We start from the raw sequence: 18438 nt of genomic DNA, 5'->3' as shown, positions 1-18438 counted from the left end.
CCCGAGCTCACTTGATCCTGTGGGTCTCCTCCAAAGAAAATCCTCCAAAGAGCTTTGAGGTACAAAAATACACAAGAACAGGGAGGTGAAGGAAAATATCAATTTGCTCACTCTGTAAAAAGTCGTGGCTCCAGTAAGCCAAAACCAAGGACCTGAGAAGTCTGCAGCCAAGTGTCGGGGACTAAACAAGAAAGAATAGACAAAGTTTAATCCAGCCACAGCTACAAAATGGGCTTGATACACACAATATTCCTGAGATAAAGGCAGGGCACTTTCCGTGCATACTCATCTCTGAAATGGTTATCTTTTCTTTCTTCCTTTCTTTTTCTTAAAACAAGAACTCCTATTCTCACTTCCTCTAACCTCCTCCACCTCAAGAAAATTAATATGAAAATATGAAGACTTGACCAATTAAGTTTTACAAACCTTTTCTATTTTTATCAATATATCATAATCATGATTCCCACAGTACATGTATAAGTAAAAATGATAAATGAATGTTTCCAAATTTCTAAAAATTTTCAAATATGCCAAACCTGTTTTTTTCAAGGTCTAGATTCATGATTATTAGGATGTTTGTATGTGCTAAGCTCCTTGGTATCCAAATATCTTAATAATATGTCACTACCTTTCAATAGCATTTAAGCTTTTCGATGATCAAATGTCCAAGAAACTGAGCGTTACTGATTTGTGTTCAGTTCTTAGTAAAAGCAAAACAAAATGTAGTCTACTGGCATAGAAGAAGGACATAAATAAAAATTAAGAAAATCTAAACTTTAGTTAATAATAATGTATCAATACTGATTCATTAATTGTGACAAATATGCCATTCCAGTGTAAGATGTTAATAATAGGGGAAACTGGGTGTTATGGAAATTCTCTCTACTATCTTTGCAACTTTTCTGTAAATATAAAATTATTCTAAAGTAAAAAGTTTATCTAAAAAAACCAAGTAGGATAGCAATTACGAATGAAAATAAAACACCCTATAAATATGTACAATTACTATGTGTCAGTTAAAAATAAAATAAAACTTTAAAAAACCCATAATAAATAACAACAAAAAACCCCCACAAAACTTTAACTTTTAGATATGTAATTCTTTCGTTAGTTCTCTCAATATATCTAGTTACAGGGAGCATTCATATCTTTACAAAAGGTTATTTTACTCTTCAGTCTGCAGGAACATTCGTAATCCTATGATTTATTGGCACATTTCTCGTAAGAGAAGTTTAATGAAGAGCAACAGTCCCCAGTGGGCATGGCTGAACTACTGGTGATAAGGTAAAGAACCACTAAGTAAATCCTTTCTATATGAAACCACACCAAACGGATGCAAGTGAATGGATATTGGCATGTACTAATCTTTTCTTATGGAGATAAAACCCACTTCCATCCAGGATGAATTTGTGGATTTAATTAACAGTAAAACTAAAGAGCAATTTCAGAGGCCAGAATAAGCACCTTACCAAGAATGATTTCAAATCAAGGAAGGTTTAACTTGCTTGAAATTATATACAATTGTTTCTTGAAATTTCTACATGCTAATCATTAGCAGCCTATGTAACCCTTAACATTTCACCATTTGGTAGAGGAATAACTTCCCATACAAAAGTAAAACCACCTGGAGTATCTGATTATCACTTTGCATGCCTGAAATTAACAGATCCCTGAAATCACCTGTAATAGTACTGCAGATTATGAATATCAGTGACATGCATGGTGGGAACTATCATGGCTCTCCTCCAGCTACATCTCAAAATGGTGTTAAGGAATTACAGCAATGCCCTCATGAGGTGGCTGCATGCCCCACCCACACTCTTGTCTGAGAAATGCCTCTCACTACCAACAAAGTGGGCCCTGGGGTCACATGTGTTCCAGGTTAAGGGGGTACTCTGTCACCCCACTGTGACCAAGGCAACTGGAGCAGGAAAAGACACTGACCAATGCTGGGGCAATCACATTCTCCCTTCCCTGAAATTACAAACAGGGACTCTAGTCCATCTGTAATGAAAGTAAAGACATGTAAACCCAGAGCTGTGAAGTAGCCATCCTTCTCCATGTGCATCGAGAGAGAAGACTGGCAGTGACTTGCAGAAAGAATCACCCCAGGAGACCATGTGCCAGGCAGCAAGCCAACTGCCTCACTATTTCATAACTTGAGCTCCTGGAACCCTACTGTACTTCTAGCACATGGATTCCTGAAGATAACCTGTAGTCGCCTAACAAAGGCCCTTACTTCTACTGTAAGAATTCTGAGTGAGTTTCCCTTATATAACCAACTGCTACAGTTTGGATGTGGTTTTTCCCTGCCAAAACTCATGATGAAATTCAACTGCCAATGTAACAGTGTTAGGAGGTAAGGCCTTTAAGAGGTGATTAGGCAGTTAAGACAAATTAATGTCTATCTCTCAAGACTGGGTTAGTTCTTTAGAGAGCAGGTTGTTGTAGAGCAGGTCAGCCTCCTCTGCCTCTCTGCCCATGCATGTCTGCTTCTCCTTCCCCTCTGTGTTATGACACAGCATGAGGCCCTCACCAGACGCTGACTAGATGACTAGATGCAGCCGCTTGATCTTGGACCTCCCAGCCTCCAGACTGCAAGCTACATAAATCTCTTTCCCTTACAAATTACCCTGTCTCAGGTATTCTGTTATACCAACAGAAAATGGACAAAGACACCAACTGACTCTAAGAATACTGACAGTCTCCAGCACACACAATGAAGAAATGAGAATTTCTTATCTGGCCCTGTTACTCAAACATTGTGAACCCAGGCTTCTTATTTTCTTATTCAACAATAAAGGAATACTAGAAGGATAAACAATGATCTAAATGTAAAAAGTCTCATATCCATCCTTGCCCTTCCAATATACCATAGCTACAACCAGGAAATCTGCCCCAGGCTTCTTATTTTCTTATTCAACAATAAAGGAATACTAGAAGGATAAACAATGATCTAAACGTAAAAAGTCTCATATCCATCCTTGCCCTTCCAATATACCATAGCTACAACCAGGAAATCTGTTCATCATGCTGCATACATGTTTCCTTTTCTACTCCTCCGCATGCTATTTTCCTAGCCTGGAATGAGTCCTCTCCTGATTATTATATTCATATGGGTAACACAGTACTATGCAACGAAAGAGCTTTTTCTTTTTTTTACATTTTGCTATTTCATTCATACCCCTTTCTTTGTCCAAACTCTCCATACATCTTTCCCATCTGTGACCCAAATGTTCCTGGCCACCTCTTTATGGAAATTCCTTACAGGACTCAAATCAACATTTCCCAAACCAATCTTCTCATCTTCTCTCCCAACCTACAGTCTCTCTGATATTTTTAAAACTTAGCAAATGCACCTTAAATAGCCCAGTTAGATGGCTAAGTCAAATGCTGGACCTAACCTTTGACTCCTCCCCTTCTCTCTCTCCCTGCACATCCAATCAATTACTAAGTGTGTCTCACCTACCTCTTAAATCTGACCACTAGTCTCCTTCCCCACTCTCCCTACCCTGGATCACGCTATGATTGCCTTTTTGTTGGATTACTATGCCTCCTAACCAGCCTTTCAGTCTCCACCCTAATTCATCCATGACAATGTAACCTGATGGATTTTCCCAGATCACAAATCTCATCATATCACTCAAACACTCCATAGCTTAAAACTCTTCAGTTGCTCCACACTTTCCCAGAACAAAGTCTAAACATCTTCAGGTAGCCAAGGCTCTACATGTACCTCTCTAGCTTCATTTCTTTCCTCTGCGTTTTGGTATTATTATCTATCCATCCTGAGCTTCCAAGCCCTTCAAAAGGGCCACATTCTTTTGTCCCCATTGTCTGAAATACTCTTCATCCCCCCTTCCCCAAATGCATCTGACCAACTCCTACCGGTCTTTTAGCTCTCAGTCTAAACTCTTCCTCCGGGAGCTTTCTCCACAGCTACGTGTCCTCCTAGGTGCTTCTACAGAACCCATAGTTCCCCATAGTAGCCGCAATGAGATAGCGCATAATATTCTGCTTACATCTGTATTTTCCACTAAAAAATCAGCTTCAAGATGGAGTCTCTCTCTTGTTCACCAGAGTATCTCCAGCACCTGGCACATAGTAGGGCTCAGTAATTAGTGGTTGAAAAATATATTATTCCACTTTTACATTCAATGCTGATGATGTACCTCTGCATGTGAGGTATACTCCTTCCTCCACAGAAACCAGGAACAAGAGACAGCCAAAAGGAAGCGACACATGTATCTATGCTGTTTTTAGGTGCATAACCCTATCCCTTACATAAGGACATACACAGAGAAAGCAACTGAAGCAGTCTAAAATAATGATAGGGTCTTGGGTTTTCTAAAATTTTAAGATTTCAGTGCTGAAATTCACTTACAACTGAGGAAACTGAAGTTCAGGATTTATCAAATAAGAGATAACTATTTAGAGACAGAGTTATTTCCCTCTACAAACTTTCCACATTAATGTCCAAAAAGTCATATTTCATTTAGGAGGTAAAGTACGCTAAAAAGCAGGGGAAAAAAAAAAAAAGAATACCCTACTTGATCTCTTCTCATTTTAAAATGCATCATGCATTAAAAACATACAGTTTTAATGTCAGATTTTCTTCAGTGGGCATATAGTCCTTTTATAATGAGGAATAAATCAGTTACTTTAAAAAATACCATGTAATAACTATTACATTATAAAGAAAAATGACTTATGGATACTATCATAAAAATAAAGAGGTTACAAAATGATATGAGCAGTATTATTTCCACTGATCTAAAGACCTCTGTATACTCTTGGTCCTACCACTAGAATAAGCTTGGGATGAATGAGTCATAGAACTCAGCCACTGTGATGGTTCTATTCTTACATTAGCAAAACCAATAAAAAACAAAAATAAAAAAATAAAATAAAATGCACTGGGGAATAACTAGAGAAAATATTAAAATACTCATATGAAGGTACTTCAAAAAGTTTGTGGAAAAAGAAAATTGAAAGATACTATAAATCTTTCCATGAACTTTTTTTAGTTCCCTCACACTGGTTGCATTAGATGAAGTGATAAAGTGACTTGCTAAGGTCATATGGCTAATGAAAAGTAGAGCTGGAACATATTACAGTTCATTCTTTTCCCTCCCAGCCTATACAGAAGGGTGTAAACTGCTAAACTTTCAGAGGGTAAGAACTATCACTGCTATTGATGATGGCAGCTCACCAGCAAAGAATCAGGGGAGATCTTATATTGAATGTAGCTGAAATTTTGAAGAAAAATAAGTTAGCACCAAGTCATATTTTTTAAAGTGCTACAATTTTTCTTAAGTAATAAAAAATGCTCCTTTAATCGTCTCTATAGTTACTATTCAATTCAACTAAAATTTACCATGTTCACAAGGAACTGAGTGTGCTCATTCGCATGGAACTTAAAATTTTAGAGGGGAAAGAGATATGTACCTAGATTACAACAATATAAGGCAGGTTCAAGATGTGCCCAATGACCTCTCAAAACATCTCTCACACACTTTGGTAACATGCATGAGAAAGACAAATAATTCATTAATTCCTTTTCCTATGGGAAAGGCTCTCTGAAGGGAGAGATTTTTACGTTTTGTTTTTCTTCAATACCCCATGGGTGAAGACAACTGGTTATGTAGGTGGCGTATGTGGTAAAGTAAGAAATCTAGAAATAGCAGATCTGACACTACTACTGATCTATCTTTCATAAGCCATAACCTCAAGCAAATCATTTTCTCATGTTGCCACTCAGGGAACATTTGCTGCGGTGGAAAATACACTCAAAACTTCTAATGAGGCTCAAAGTAAAGGATGGCAGAAAGCACTCTTTTTCAGAAAAATAATTTGCAGAGTGTGTAACTCAGAATAAGAATCCAGGAGCTTCAGTTTTTAAGATCTGCAAATATGCTTTATAAGACAGAGATATCATAAGAAAAAATAATTACCTAGTAGTAAAACAGAACTTATCATAACTGTTGCTCTAACTTCATTAATTCAATACAAGAATGACTTGGCTACCTACATTCTAATAAGTTTTTGGCAAAATAAATGTCTGACTGTAAAAATGAAACACTGTTCTCTGTGCTAGTCTGAATTTAGCCCTTGTCTGGCATTTGAAATAAAATTTTACACAGTTTTTATCATCATAATCAAAAACATCACATATAGACAAAGGAAAATACAGAACTAATTTGAAACATAAAAACAAGGGGCTAGATTTCATTGATAAACTATACAGAAAAAAACCCAGTAGGTATAAGGTGAAGAAAAATTAGTTATGAAAATCATGGACATACGATGTAGAATAATTAATTTAGAGCCAAGAAAGTTCACATATAGATGGTACTAGAAAGCTCAATCACGTTGTACTTGCAAAATTAAGGATAAAATTTTAATAAAATTAGATAAATGAACAAATGTTTTATTTCAAAGGGGGAGGAAAAATATAGCTGGGCTAGAGTTAAATTTAATATATAAAGTGAAAAAAATACAGCTTATTTAGGGAAAGAAAAGTTATGTTCAAATCAGCAAAGTTGAAAAAACAACTTCTACAAAGTAACTTGAAGAGTTCCTGCTGGTTTCTCTCTTCCTACCTTGCTCCCCAATACATTACCCCTTTAAAAAAAATTGCTATTATCATAACAATTATTAAGAACCTAAGAATTCTGCTTCATTCACATAATTTAAAACCAAGAGAAAATATTTTTTTAAAGAGAAATTAAGTCTGACACTCGCCACATCAACTTGAGGGCCTACATCCTCCTACTTTAATGAAATATGACCTTCCCTCTGGTTGATAAGGAATGTCACAAACAGAGAAACAGGCACTCGCAGAAATGGTATCTTGGCAGAAACCTCAATACTCATTACATGTTTATAAAATCCTCAGCCTTAAAACAAAAATCCCCAAACTCACACAGATAGAGTATTCCAATTTAATTTTATTATGAAAATTAAAGTAACAACAGGAAATGGCAGCAGGGTATTTGATAAGCTCAATTAGCAGGAGGATCAAATGAAGTGATGACATACCATCATGACCTCAGGGGTTAAAGATTCAATTTTCCATCTGGCAAAATCTAGATCTCCAGCACAAACACTGACACCACCTGCTGTATGTTATTAGCTGTTATCTTGAGCAATTCCTAAGCATTTTCCATACAACAGGTATAGCCCCAAGTTTTTTTTTCATATTTCACTCTGCAATATAATTGCTTCACCATGAACAGAAATCAGAAATAAATTCTATATAATGACTAGTTCAAAACAGGCATTGAGGCTCACACTAAAGCATTTATTTAACAATCACAGTAAAAATGCCACAATAGTAAAAATATGATTATTTTGCTTCTAAGTTACAATTGATATTGTGCCATCACTCTCTACAAAACCTAGGAATCATTCCAAACAAAAGCTCTCTTTGTATGATCTCAATTAATAGCCTCTTGCTACTGAAATGGATAATTTGGCCATGTCTAGTAAGAATCAGATCTACAGAACTCCTTCACAAAATAAAAATTCACTGCATTTTTAAACTTAATAGTTAAGCTATTATGTTTCCTTGAATGAAGCACTGATAAACACTTTTTAAGAATTTTACATACCAAGTGCTGAAGCCCATTTGTTAGTATTCAGATCCTTTGATACATGTGTTATCAAGAATCATGCTACTAGGTTCTAAAGACTGTATTTTTTATACTTTGTTTTTTTTGTTTGTTTGTTTTTTGTTTTTGTCCTTTTTGAGACTGGCCGCACTGCGCTCTGCCAGTGAGCGTACCGGCCATCCCTATATAGGATCCAAACCCGCAGCGGGAGCGCTGCCGAGCTCCCAGCACCGCACTCTCCCGAGTGCACCATGTGCTCGGCCCTATTTTTTATACTTTGTTTTCTTTGTTTGTTTGTTTTTTGTTTTTGTCCTTTTTGAGACTGGCCGCACTGCGCTCTGCCAGTGAGCGTACCGGCCATCCCTATATAGGATCCAAACCCGCAGCGGGAGCGCTGCCGAGCTCCCAGCACCGCACTCTCCCGAGTGCACCATGTGCCCGGCCCTATTTTTTATACTTTGAAGTATAAACTCTATAACCCTGTGGATAGTCAATGAATAAGGCGGGAGCGCTGCCGAGCTCCCAGCACCGCACTCTCCCGAGTGCACCATGTGCTCGGCCCTATTTTTTATACTTTGAAGTATAAACTCTATAACCCTGTGGATAGTCAATGAATAAACAGCTCTTGTTTGGATTAGATTTGATTAGGTTTGCATCCTGTGATGTCTACATATATAAACACGAGCACATATACATATACACACACTTACACTCCACTGTAAGTAAATTATAGGTACAGGTTCAGATACCCAGTTTTGATAGTTCATATTGGACAGTCTATAACAATGAATACTCAAAACTGTCTGTTTTAAATCTTATTTGTCATGCTGTACCAATATCAATTTTTTATAATAAGATTAATTTTTCACCCTCTGCCACTCCCTCCCTAAGTAAATTCACCAAGCTCCCCATATGAATCCAGTTACTTCTCATGTATTTGGTAGTTATATGGGTTTCTCTCTCATTAAAACATATTTTACAGGTTATTTAATTTTCTACCTCCTGGATAAAAAGATGTTTCAGAAATATAAGCATCTATAAATTTATAAGTGACTCAAAACTTACTTGGCTTTCTGAATCCACACACAGTAGTCTGAGATGTAGAGATCGTTTAGGATGTAGGCTGGGTCATCTTCCTGAAAAATTTTGTGAATATCCAGGAGACACTTTAAAACTGCACTTTTACCTGAGGAAATTTTAAAAACATCAATCACCCTTTAAAAAATAATCAGATTTTTTAACAGCAATTCAGATACTGAGAGTTTTAATCATTTCTTAAGAATATTTTTAATATCCTTTAATATTTAATACTTTTACTACATGAAAACTTATCACTCCGATTAGGTTCAAATTCCTTTATTTCTTTCCTTAAGAATTATGAATAATCTTTATACTCTACTGCTATACCTGAATAATTGTGGTTATTACAAAAATGTTATGAAATACTACTAAATCAATTAAATGATTGGTAGGAAAGTTTTCTAAACTAAATGAATATTTAAATGCATCATAATTTTAATTAGATAATGTTCTTCCAATTCAAGCTTTCAAAATAACGTGACTTGTACTCCATAAATATATACAAAATATCATGGGTCAATAAAAAAAAATAAATTAAAAAGAAAAAAAGAAAGAAACAGAGGTAGAACAGTGATTACCAGTGGCAGGGAAAGGGAGCGGAGAAGAGAGACCAGCACAAAGTTACAACATTACAGTTACATAGGAGGAATAAGTTCTGGTGCTCTAGAGGGACAATATCTTCAATGTTATAATCACAAAGAAATCATAAATATTTAGGTGCTTGATATGCTAACTATTCCAATTGGATCATTATACAATATATGCATGTACTGAAACAAACTGTACTCCAGAAACATGTACAATAAAAAGTAATAAAAACATGAAAAATATTTTAATTTCCAAACTTCTTTATTTCTTACATCAGTATTTTTCATCAGAGAATTACCTAGTACATGCTCAGTATTCCTTATCAAAATGCTTGGGACCAGAAATGTTTTGGATTTCAGATTTTTTCGGAATATTTGCAGAACACATACCAGTTGAGCATCCCTAATCCAAAAATCTGAAATCTAAAATGCTCCAATGAGCATTTCCTTTGAGCATCACATTGGCACTTGAAAAGTTTCAGATTTTGGATCATTTCAGATTCGGATTTCCAGATAAGGGATACTCAACCTGTACTAACAAATTTTTTTCACCTTAAAATGAAGAAAACTCAGATTGAAAATTAAAGTATCATAGTACTACTTCAGAAATAAATTGACAAAAATCACTCCAAAAAAAAGCCTTGTTCAACATAATTACTTCCTCTGGGTAGTTAAATGAACCTAATTTTAATCTAACCAAAGTCTACAAAAACAACCTTTACAACTCAACAATTTCCTAGGTGTTCTAAACTTCATGACATTCCCTGTAATTTATTAACTATGAGGCAAAATACTAAATCTAGAGTAGTACCACTTCCTTTGACCTGTGAAATACAGCATTTTCAATTTAACAGTTTTACTCTTGTTTTTACAGTTCTGAAACAAGAAAATACTGTATTGATTTCATGAAGACATTGGATGTGCTTTCAACACTTCCCATTTGACTTTTAGATCATGACCTATATGATGACATCTCAAGATCCCAAAATTGCTGCCACTAAGTTTTTTAAACATAATTAACACTAGAAAGTAGATTTCGAAAAGATCAGGGACTTCTGTTTCATTTAGTGGTTAATCCCTAATACCTAGAACAGAATCTTGCAGCAGGTTTTCAATTTAAGTGTTTTCTGAATGAATGAACGAATGAATGGCACAGTAATGGCCCAGCTTAGACCCCTGTAATTTCTTTCATCCCACAGCCTCACACCCAAAAATACTGATAATTTTTCCCTGGAAAGGCTCCTTATATCTGCCCTTTCTCCACCTGAGCAACTATCCTCTTCCACACTCTCACCATCTTGTGCCTAGATTTTAAGAATCTTCTCCCCCGTCTTTCAGATTCCTGCCTCACCCTTCTAACACACATTTTTTTAATGCATAGCTTTCACTGAGTCCCCTCCTTGCAGATGCTTTCAAGCCTCTCTATGAACTTGTTTACATGCCTTTGGTCAAATGGCTCCCTTTTCTTCTCCACTCAACCTAGCCTGCTGGCAAAGTGTAGCTCAAGTCTTGGTTCCAGGCTGACTTCCCTAGTCCTTATGATCCTTTACTAAACCCTGCAAAGGAAAGAAATGAAAAAGAAATTCAGCCATCCCTTCCCATAACCCCCCCTCCCCGCCATCACTTCACAGAAGAAGAACCCGAGGCTCCAGGACGGATACTCACAGTGCCATTGAGTTGAGGGACCAGGATCAAAATCCTGATCTTACTAGCTCCAGAGACTATCCACCATGCCATGCTACCTGTATGTTCTTGGCTCATTTAGTCTATATCAGAGCATTTTCATTATTCAAGAGCTAAGTAGGTAATAAGTCCTTGAAAACAGAGCCCATGCCTTTTTAAAAAATGTTAACTATTTATGTGGCTCCCTCATGTGCAGATGGGAAGAATGCCAAAAAAGACAGACTAGACTGGTTAAGAGAAATAAACAATAGGCCTAAAACTACAAGATGTCAAGTTCATTAAGTTAAGTCAAGGTCATAGCTATGATTTATCTAAGTGGCCCAGGTTAACTATGTCAAAGGATTAGTGTGAATTCCCCCCAGCACAGGTCTATTTTAGTTACAAAGTAGGTAGTGTTTGGCAGAGTTTGATGAAAGGAGAAAATATAATCAAAATTCACAGATGTGATGAAACTATTTTATCCACATTATTCAAAGAATCAAGAAAGAATTAACTAACTTGTAAGACTTTTTTGAACAGTTTTAGTTGCCACAGAGAAGACAACTGTCACTGCAAGCAGAGAAAAGGAGTTAGTTTAGGTTTATGATAACTACTAACTAAAAGTTTTAAAAGTCAATCATAGGTCTTTACCAGAAAAACAAACTTCACTTGTAACTTGAATAAGTTTCCCTACAGTGTAACACCCCCAGAATACTGCCTGTCAAGATCCAGGACTTTACTAATATAAGCAGGTTAACAGGAAATGCAGTATATGGAGAAAACCATTTGACTAAAGCAGATGGTTCATGTAGGGAAATAGAGTAAGCAGGTGAATTTGGTAGAAGTCACACTGTAAGAGGGAGGAAGAGATGAATGCAGTCAGAGTGAAAAGGCCTAAACTCCAGGGTGGGCAGGAGGGATAAAAGACTCTACTCCAGAGATTTTTATGAAGAAGAGTACAGAGTTAAGGTCACATATTTAATGAGGATCCATAGCAGCAATTACCAAACAAAATTATGCAGCTTCATTTAGCAGACATGCCTACAGTAAGGCTGCCCTCTTGCCAAGGGCCACAGGCAAATTCAAATCTTCTAGCTATCACAAAAGAATAATAGACGAATACTCATGAAAAGAAATGTCAAAATAAAATGAATAATTAAAAAAAAGTCAAAATAAAAATGAATAATAAAAAGAAATGTCAAAATAAAAATGAATAAAAAAATGTAATAACAAAAATGTCAAAAAATATTTTTAATTTAAAGAGGAAATTGCACATTTCATTTGCATGTTCTGATCTCTATTTTATTTTTAAAAAAGACAAATACACATAAAAAAAAATCCTAAACATATATATATACCGAAATGATATTAATAGTATGTCTCTACATTCATTGAACAAATACGTAAGAGCCTGTCATGTGCTCAGCATTGTTCTATATATGGGAGTACAATTGTTTCTTCACACTTTATTTTCAACATTGTCCACAAGAAACATTAACAAAAAGACATACTTGACTACACAGTCAACCCCTGAAATACTGACAAATGAATGTAACAAATTTTAGTTCACATTTAAAATTATATTTTTAGGGCCAGCCTGTGGCTCATTTGGGAGAGCGTCGTGCTGATTACACCAAGTCAAGGGTTGAGATCCCCTTACCAGTCATCTTTTACAATAAATAAATTAATTAATTAATTTAATTAAATTATATTTTCAATCAGCTGAGAAGCAATATTTAGGTCAGGTAATTTTTAAAAAATCACATGCAAGGCAGTGCTCAGTTATGTGCTCTTGTCAAAAGCTGTGTTTTAATTGGAAGCCTTACTCAAACTATTTTCACAGTATACTATGTGACAAATGTGGTAAAAGACACTCTAAACAAAAAGCACATTATAAACACCCTCCCCCAACAATATGTACTGGCACCCTGAGGTCATACTTGATCTCTTTTGTTCTAAGTCACCATAGATCTTTACAGCATCACAGCCAGAAAACTCACAAGCATGTGGCTGGGTTTTTTTGTTGTTGTTTCTTTTTAAAGTCTCTTTTGTATGACTGCTCTATCAGTTCCTCAACCACTTATCTAGAAGCAATGAACAAAGGAAAAAACTGGCCCTCCTCCAGGCTGTCACATGGCCAATGGCCAGAAGCCTAAGGGGACTCAAAGTACCTGGCGCCTGTGGGGCTCTATCCAGTTGTGGGCTCATCACAAATCATATGGGCATAAAAAACTGCTAAGGCCTAAATCCAAGAGAATTATTTCTGCTCAAAGGCACTGCAGGAAAGTGACCATTTTAAGGCAGTTCACTACCTGGTCCAAAGCAGAAAAAAAGACAGTATCTTGCACAGTAACCACGGTAACTATTTCCACTTCAGGAAGCTCTCTCCAGGATGTTAAATCCCCCAAGAGTTAGGGATTCTCTAAGATTGACTTGGTTGGATATGCCAACCCTATTCATGGAAGAATGGCTCTGAGACTAAAGATCTGTTCACTCATGAAGACATTTTAATACTAGTATCCTGGTATTATAAATGACAAGGGGCATGAATGTTTTACTTCAGGGAAATGATTATCCAATAACACAGAGAAACATAATGACAACATAAAGAAAATATGGACAACAGTAACAAGCAGGTATGCAGTAAACAAGATTTAATACATCTTCTAGCTTTCCTCTGATGGAAACTTTCTACAGCTTTCCTTTGAAAGGAAGGTAAACTAAGAACAATGTGCTTTCCTATCTGGACAGATGTAGCATCTCAGGTTAATATATCTTAAAACAAAGAAAAGACTGAGCTGTTCTAAATTAGAATCCATTGGCTATCTGAAATCCTCCTATTAGCAGACCGGATTTGGCAATAATCTCCAATAACAGACCAGCTCATGCTTGAAGGCACTTAAGAAATGGCTCCCATCTCTAGGGGATGATGAGAGAGTGATGTTTTTGCCACCATAGGAAAAATAAGGTAACTTGCTAACTCTACACAGTAAGAGCCAAATTTCTTTTCAACTACTGGGGCACTACAGCTGCTATGTGGCTGTGGTTTTCTGGGTATCTAGTTCTGCCCTTTAAAGTTTTGAGCTACACAAAGACAAGAAGCAAAAATAAATACATAAATAAAGGAAAAAAGAGGTGGTTATTCAAAATACCTGAAAGAAAGCACTGCTTGGTCTCTATTTGTAAAATCATCTCAAAATAAATGCCAACATTACTATAATCTTAAAATACATAACTTAGTAGGTACCTGGCTAGAATTCTGAGATTTTAATGAGACCATATCATCAAAAAGGGTATCTGATGAATTATCTTAACGTTAATTTTTGTAAGTCATTTGACCAGAAAAGCGGCCAGAAAAATTGTCAAATTAATCAAAATTAAAAGAACTAAAGTGGAGTAATTTGCTTAAATATCAGTCCATGTTGGAAAGTAGAATAGAGTCCCTAACAATTAACATAAACACATAACATTAAATTTAGCATTAAGAAAGCTTCTCAGTCCTTGTAATTTTTTTTACCCTCAAATTCCTCAGATGCCATTTAACCTCTTACATTTTTGAGTTGTAATAAGAAACACACTGCAGGTTGAGCCCACCAGTGCCAGCCAGCCAGCCAGCGGAACCGTGTGGCTCCATGCAGCCCCCTCACCCACTGCATTGGACCCAGGCAGGGGGGAGCTCCAGGGCCCGCCCCGCCACCCCAACTGGTACCGCGCAGGTGAGCCTGCCGGTGCCAGCAAGCGAGCGGAACCACGTGGCTCTACGTGACCCCTCATCCCACCTCAGACCCAGGAGGGAGCACCAGTCTATGGATCTGACCCACCGAGTTTGACTCAGCAGAACTCCACACATTAGGGGCTCATTCTACGACCACAGAGTCTCGAACAGGAACCAAGTTGGTTTAACATAACCACCACCACACCTACTGTCAAGTAAGACAGTTCACCCCACGCAGTAGCAACCAAGACCACTCCACAGCCAACCTCAGTGTAATAGAAGCAAACTCCCTACCAAATGACCAAGCATCAGCAAAAAAACACTAGAAGTACAAACAATAAAGAAGAAATGACACCACCAAAAGGATACAGAAATGCCCCAAAGTCAGACTGCATGGAACAGGGAATCCTTGAAATGTCTGAATAGAATTTTGAGTAATGATCTTAAGAAAACTTGAAGAAATAAAGGAAGACTCAACTAGAGAACACAATGAAACAAGAAAAAACATCCAGAATATGAAGGAGAAAATCTACAAAGAGATTAATACCATAAAAAAGAGTGTAGCAGACCTTCTAGAAATGAAAGACTCACTCAACGAAATAAAAAACATGACTGAGAGCTTGAGCAGCAGGGTAAAGCAAGCAGAAGAAAGAATTTCAGAGCTTGAAGATGGTCTTTTTGAAATAGGCAGACAAAAAAAAAAGGAAAAAAGAATTTAAAATAATGAGGAAAATCTAAGAGAGATATCAGATAATCTCAAGTGCTCTAAAATCCAAATTGTGGGTATTCCTGAAGGGCAGGAGAAGGGAAAAAGTATTAAACCTAAGCAAGGAAATAGTAACAGAAAACTTCCCAGGTGTAGGGTGAGATACAGACCTTCAGATCCAGGAAGCTCAAAGGTCCCCAAACAGATTCAATGCAAAAAGATCCTCCCCAAGACATATTATAGTTAAATTTGCAAAGCCCAAAGGCAAAGAGAGAATTCTATAAGCAGCAAGAGAAAAGCCTCTGGTCATTTATAGGGGAACCCCCATCAAACTAACAGCAGACTTCTCAATCAAAACCCTACAGGCCAGAAGAAAGTGGAATGATATATTCAAAATACTAAAAGAAAAAACCTGCCAGCCAAGAATTCTTTACCCAGCAAGGCTCTCCTTCAGAAACAAGGGACAAATAGTGTATTTCCCAGACAAACAAAAGTTGTGGGAGTTCACCACCACACGACCAGCCCTGCAAGAAATTCTCAAGGGAGTCATTCATCTGGAATCTGAATAATGGTGACCATCATCACGAATACACAAGAAAGAGCAAAACCCACAGTTAAAACAAAAATGCCAGCAAGAAAGAAAAAAGCTAAACCATTCCACCTTAAATCCCCAACTCACATTAAAGAAGAGAAATAAAAGGGGAAATAATGATCAAAAGATATTTAAACTACCTAAATAGCAATTAAATGATAGGAATTAAACAACACTTCTCAATAACTACTATAAATGTGAATGGACTAAACTCCCCATTCAAAAGACACAGACTGACTGGATTAAAAAGATAGACCCAAGTATATGCTGTCTTTAAAAGACCCACCTTACCTGTAATGACACTCATAGACTAAAAGTGAAGGGATGGAAAAAGATGCAAATGGAAACCAAAAATGAGCAGGAGTAGCTATTCTTATATTGGACAAAATAGACTTTAAACCAAAAAAATTAAGAAAGACAAAGAAGGCCATTATATAATGATAAAGGGAACTATCCAGCTAGAAGACATAACAATCATAAACATGTATGCACCCAATACCAGAGCACCCAGATATATCAAGCAAACACTCTTAGACCTAAAGAAGGAGATAGGTCCTAATACATTAATAGCAGGTGATCTGAACACCCCTCTCTCTGTATGGGACAGGTCTTCCAGGCAACAAGTCAACAAAGAGACACAGCATTTAATCTCTACCCTAGACCAACTGGACTTGGCAGATATATACAAAACATTTCACCCAACAGCTAAAGAATACACTTTCTTCTCATCAGCTCATGGTACATTCTCCAGGATAGACCACATATTAGGCCACAAATCTAGTCTCAGCAAATTTTTAAAAACTGAAATCATTCCAACAATCTTTTCAGACCACAAAGGACTAAAACTGGAGATAAACAATAAGCGAAATGCTAGAAGATATACAAATACATGGAAAATAAATAATAGGCTCCTGAATGACCTATGGGTCCAAAAAGAAATGAAACAGGAAATCAAAAAATTTCTAGAAACTAATGAAAACAAAGACACATCATACCAACATTTGTGGGATACTGCAAAAGCAGTACTAAGAGGCAATTTTATTTCAGTAAATGCTCACATCAAAAAAATGGAAAGACTTCAAATAAACAACCTAACACTATGCCTCAAAGAACTTGTAAAACAACAACAATCCACACCTAAAGGAAGTAGATGGAATGAAATAATTAAGATCAGAGCAGAACTGAATGATATAGAAACCCAAAAAACAGTAGAAAAGATTAACAAAACTAAAAGTTGGTTTTTTGAGAAGATAAACATAATAGACACACCATTAACTAGATTAACAAAAAGGAAGACCCAAATAACAAAAATCAGAAATGAAAAAGGAGGCATTACAACTGACACCACAGAGATACAAAGAATCATTAGAGACTATTATAAACAACTGTATGACAACAAATTTGAAAATATGGAAGATATGGATAAGTTTCTAGACACATAGAAAATAACCAAGACTGAACCAAGAAGAGATAGGAAACCTGAACAGACCAATAATAAGCAAAGAGATTGAAGCGGTAATTAGCAATCTTCCAACAAAAAAAAAACCTGGGTCCGATGGCTTTACAGCTGAATTCTATCAAACTTTTAAAAGGAGTTAATACCAATTCTCATGACACTGTTCCAAATGATTGAAACAGACTCTGCTCTCCCAAACTCATTCTATGAGGCCAACATAACTCTGATACCAAAACCAGATAAAGACACAACAAAAAAAGAAAATTACAGGCCAGTATCCATGATGAACCTAGATGCTAAAATCCTCAACAAAATATTAGCAATTATGGGCCGAGCCCGTGGTGCACTCGGGAGAGTGCGGCGCTGGGAACGCAGCAGCGCTCCCGCTGCAGGTTCGGATCCTATATAGGGATGACCGGTGCGCTCACAGCACTCACTGGCTGAGCGCGGTGCGGCCGGTCTCAAAAAGGACAAAAAAAAAAAAAAAAAGATATATTAGCAATTAGAATACAGCAACATATTAAAAAAAGTATACACTCTGATCGAGTGGAATTCATCCCAGGGATGCAAGGATGGTTCAACATATGAAAGTCAATAAATGTGATATATCACATCAACAAGCTCAAGGACAAAGATCATATGATTGTCTCAATAGATGCTGAAAAAGCATTTGACAAAACTCAACATTCCTTCATGATAAAGACTCGCAACAAATTAGGTATAGAAGGAAATTATCTTAACACAACAAAAGCCATTTATGACAAGCCCACCAGTACCAGTATTACTCTGGGGAAAAATTGAAGGCCTTCCCCACAAGGACAGGAACAAGACAAGGATGTCCACTCTCACCACTTCTATTCAGCATAGTACTGGAGGTACTAGCTAGAGCAATCAGGCAAGAGAAAGAAATAAAGGGAATCCAGATTGGAGAAGATGAAGTCAAACTTTCCCTATTTGCAGATGACATGATACTATATATAGAAAAACCTATAGACTCTATCAAAAAACTCCTAGAGCTGGTTAATAA

At 36.7% G+C, this 18438-nt stretch overlaps 1 protein-coding gene across 1 annotated transcript in view; it reads right to left on the bottom strand.

The window, feature by feature from the left end:
- SHQ1 (SHQ1, H/ACA ribonucleoprotein assembly factor) overlaps positions 1 to 18438 on the bottom strand; it is a 110006-nt gene that overhangs the window by 41553 nt on the left and 50015 nt on the right. The window contains exon 10 of the mRNA XM_008588523.1: positions 8679 to 8799. Within this exon, the coding sequence (XP_008586745.1) occupies positions 8679 to 8799 (121 nt within the window). The remainder of the gene's footprint in view (positions 1 to 8678; positions 8800 to 18438) is intronic.

This window comes from Galeopterus variegatus, unplaced genomic scaffold (assembly GCF_000696425.1).
Source record: "Galeopterus variegatus unplaced genomic scaffold, G_variegatus-3.0.2 Scaffold4875, whole genome shotgun sequence".
NCBI lineage: Eukaryota > Metazoa > Chordata > Mammalia > Dermoptera > Cynocephalidae > Galeopterus > Galeopterus variegatus.
The sequence above is the reverse complement of the archived record's forward strand: the minus strand, read 5'-3'. Positions and strand labels throughout refer to the sequence as shown.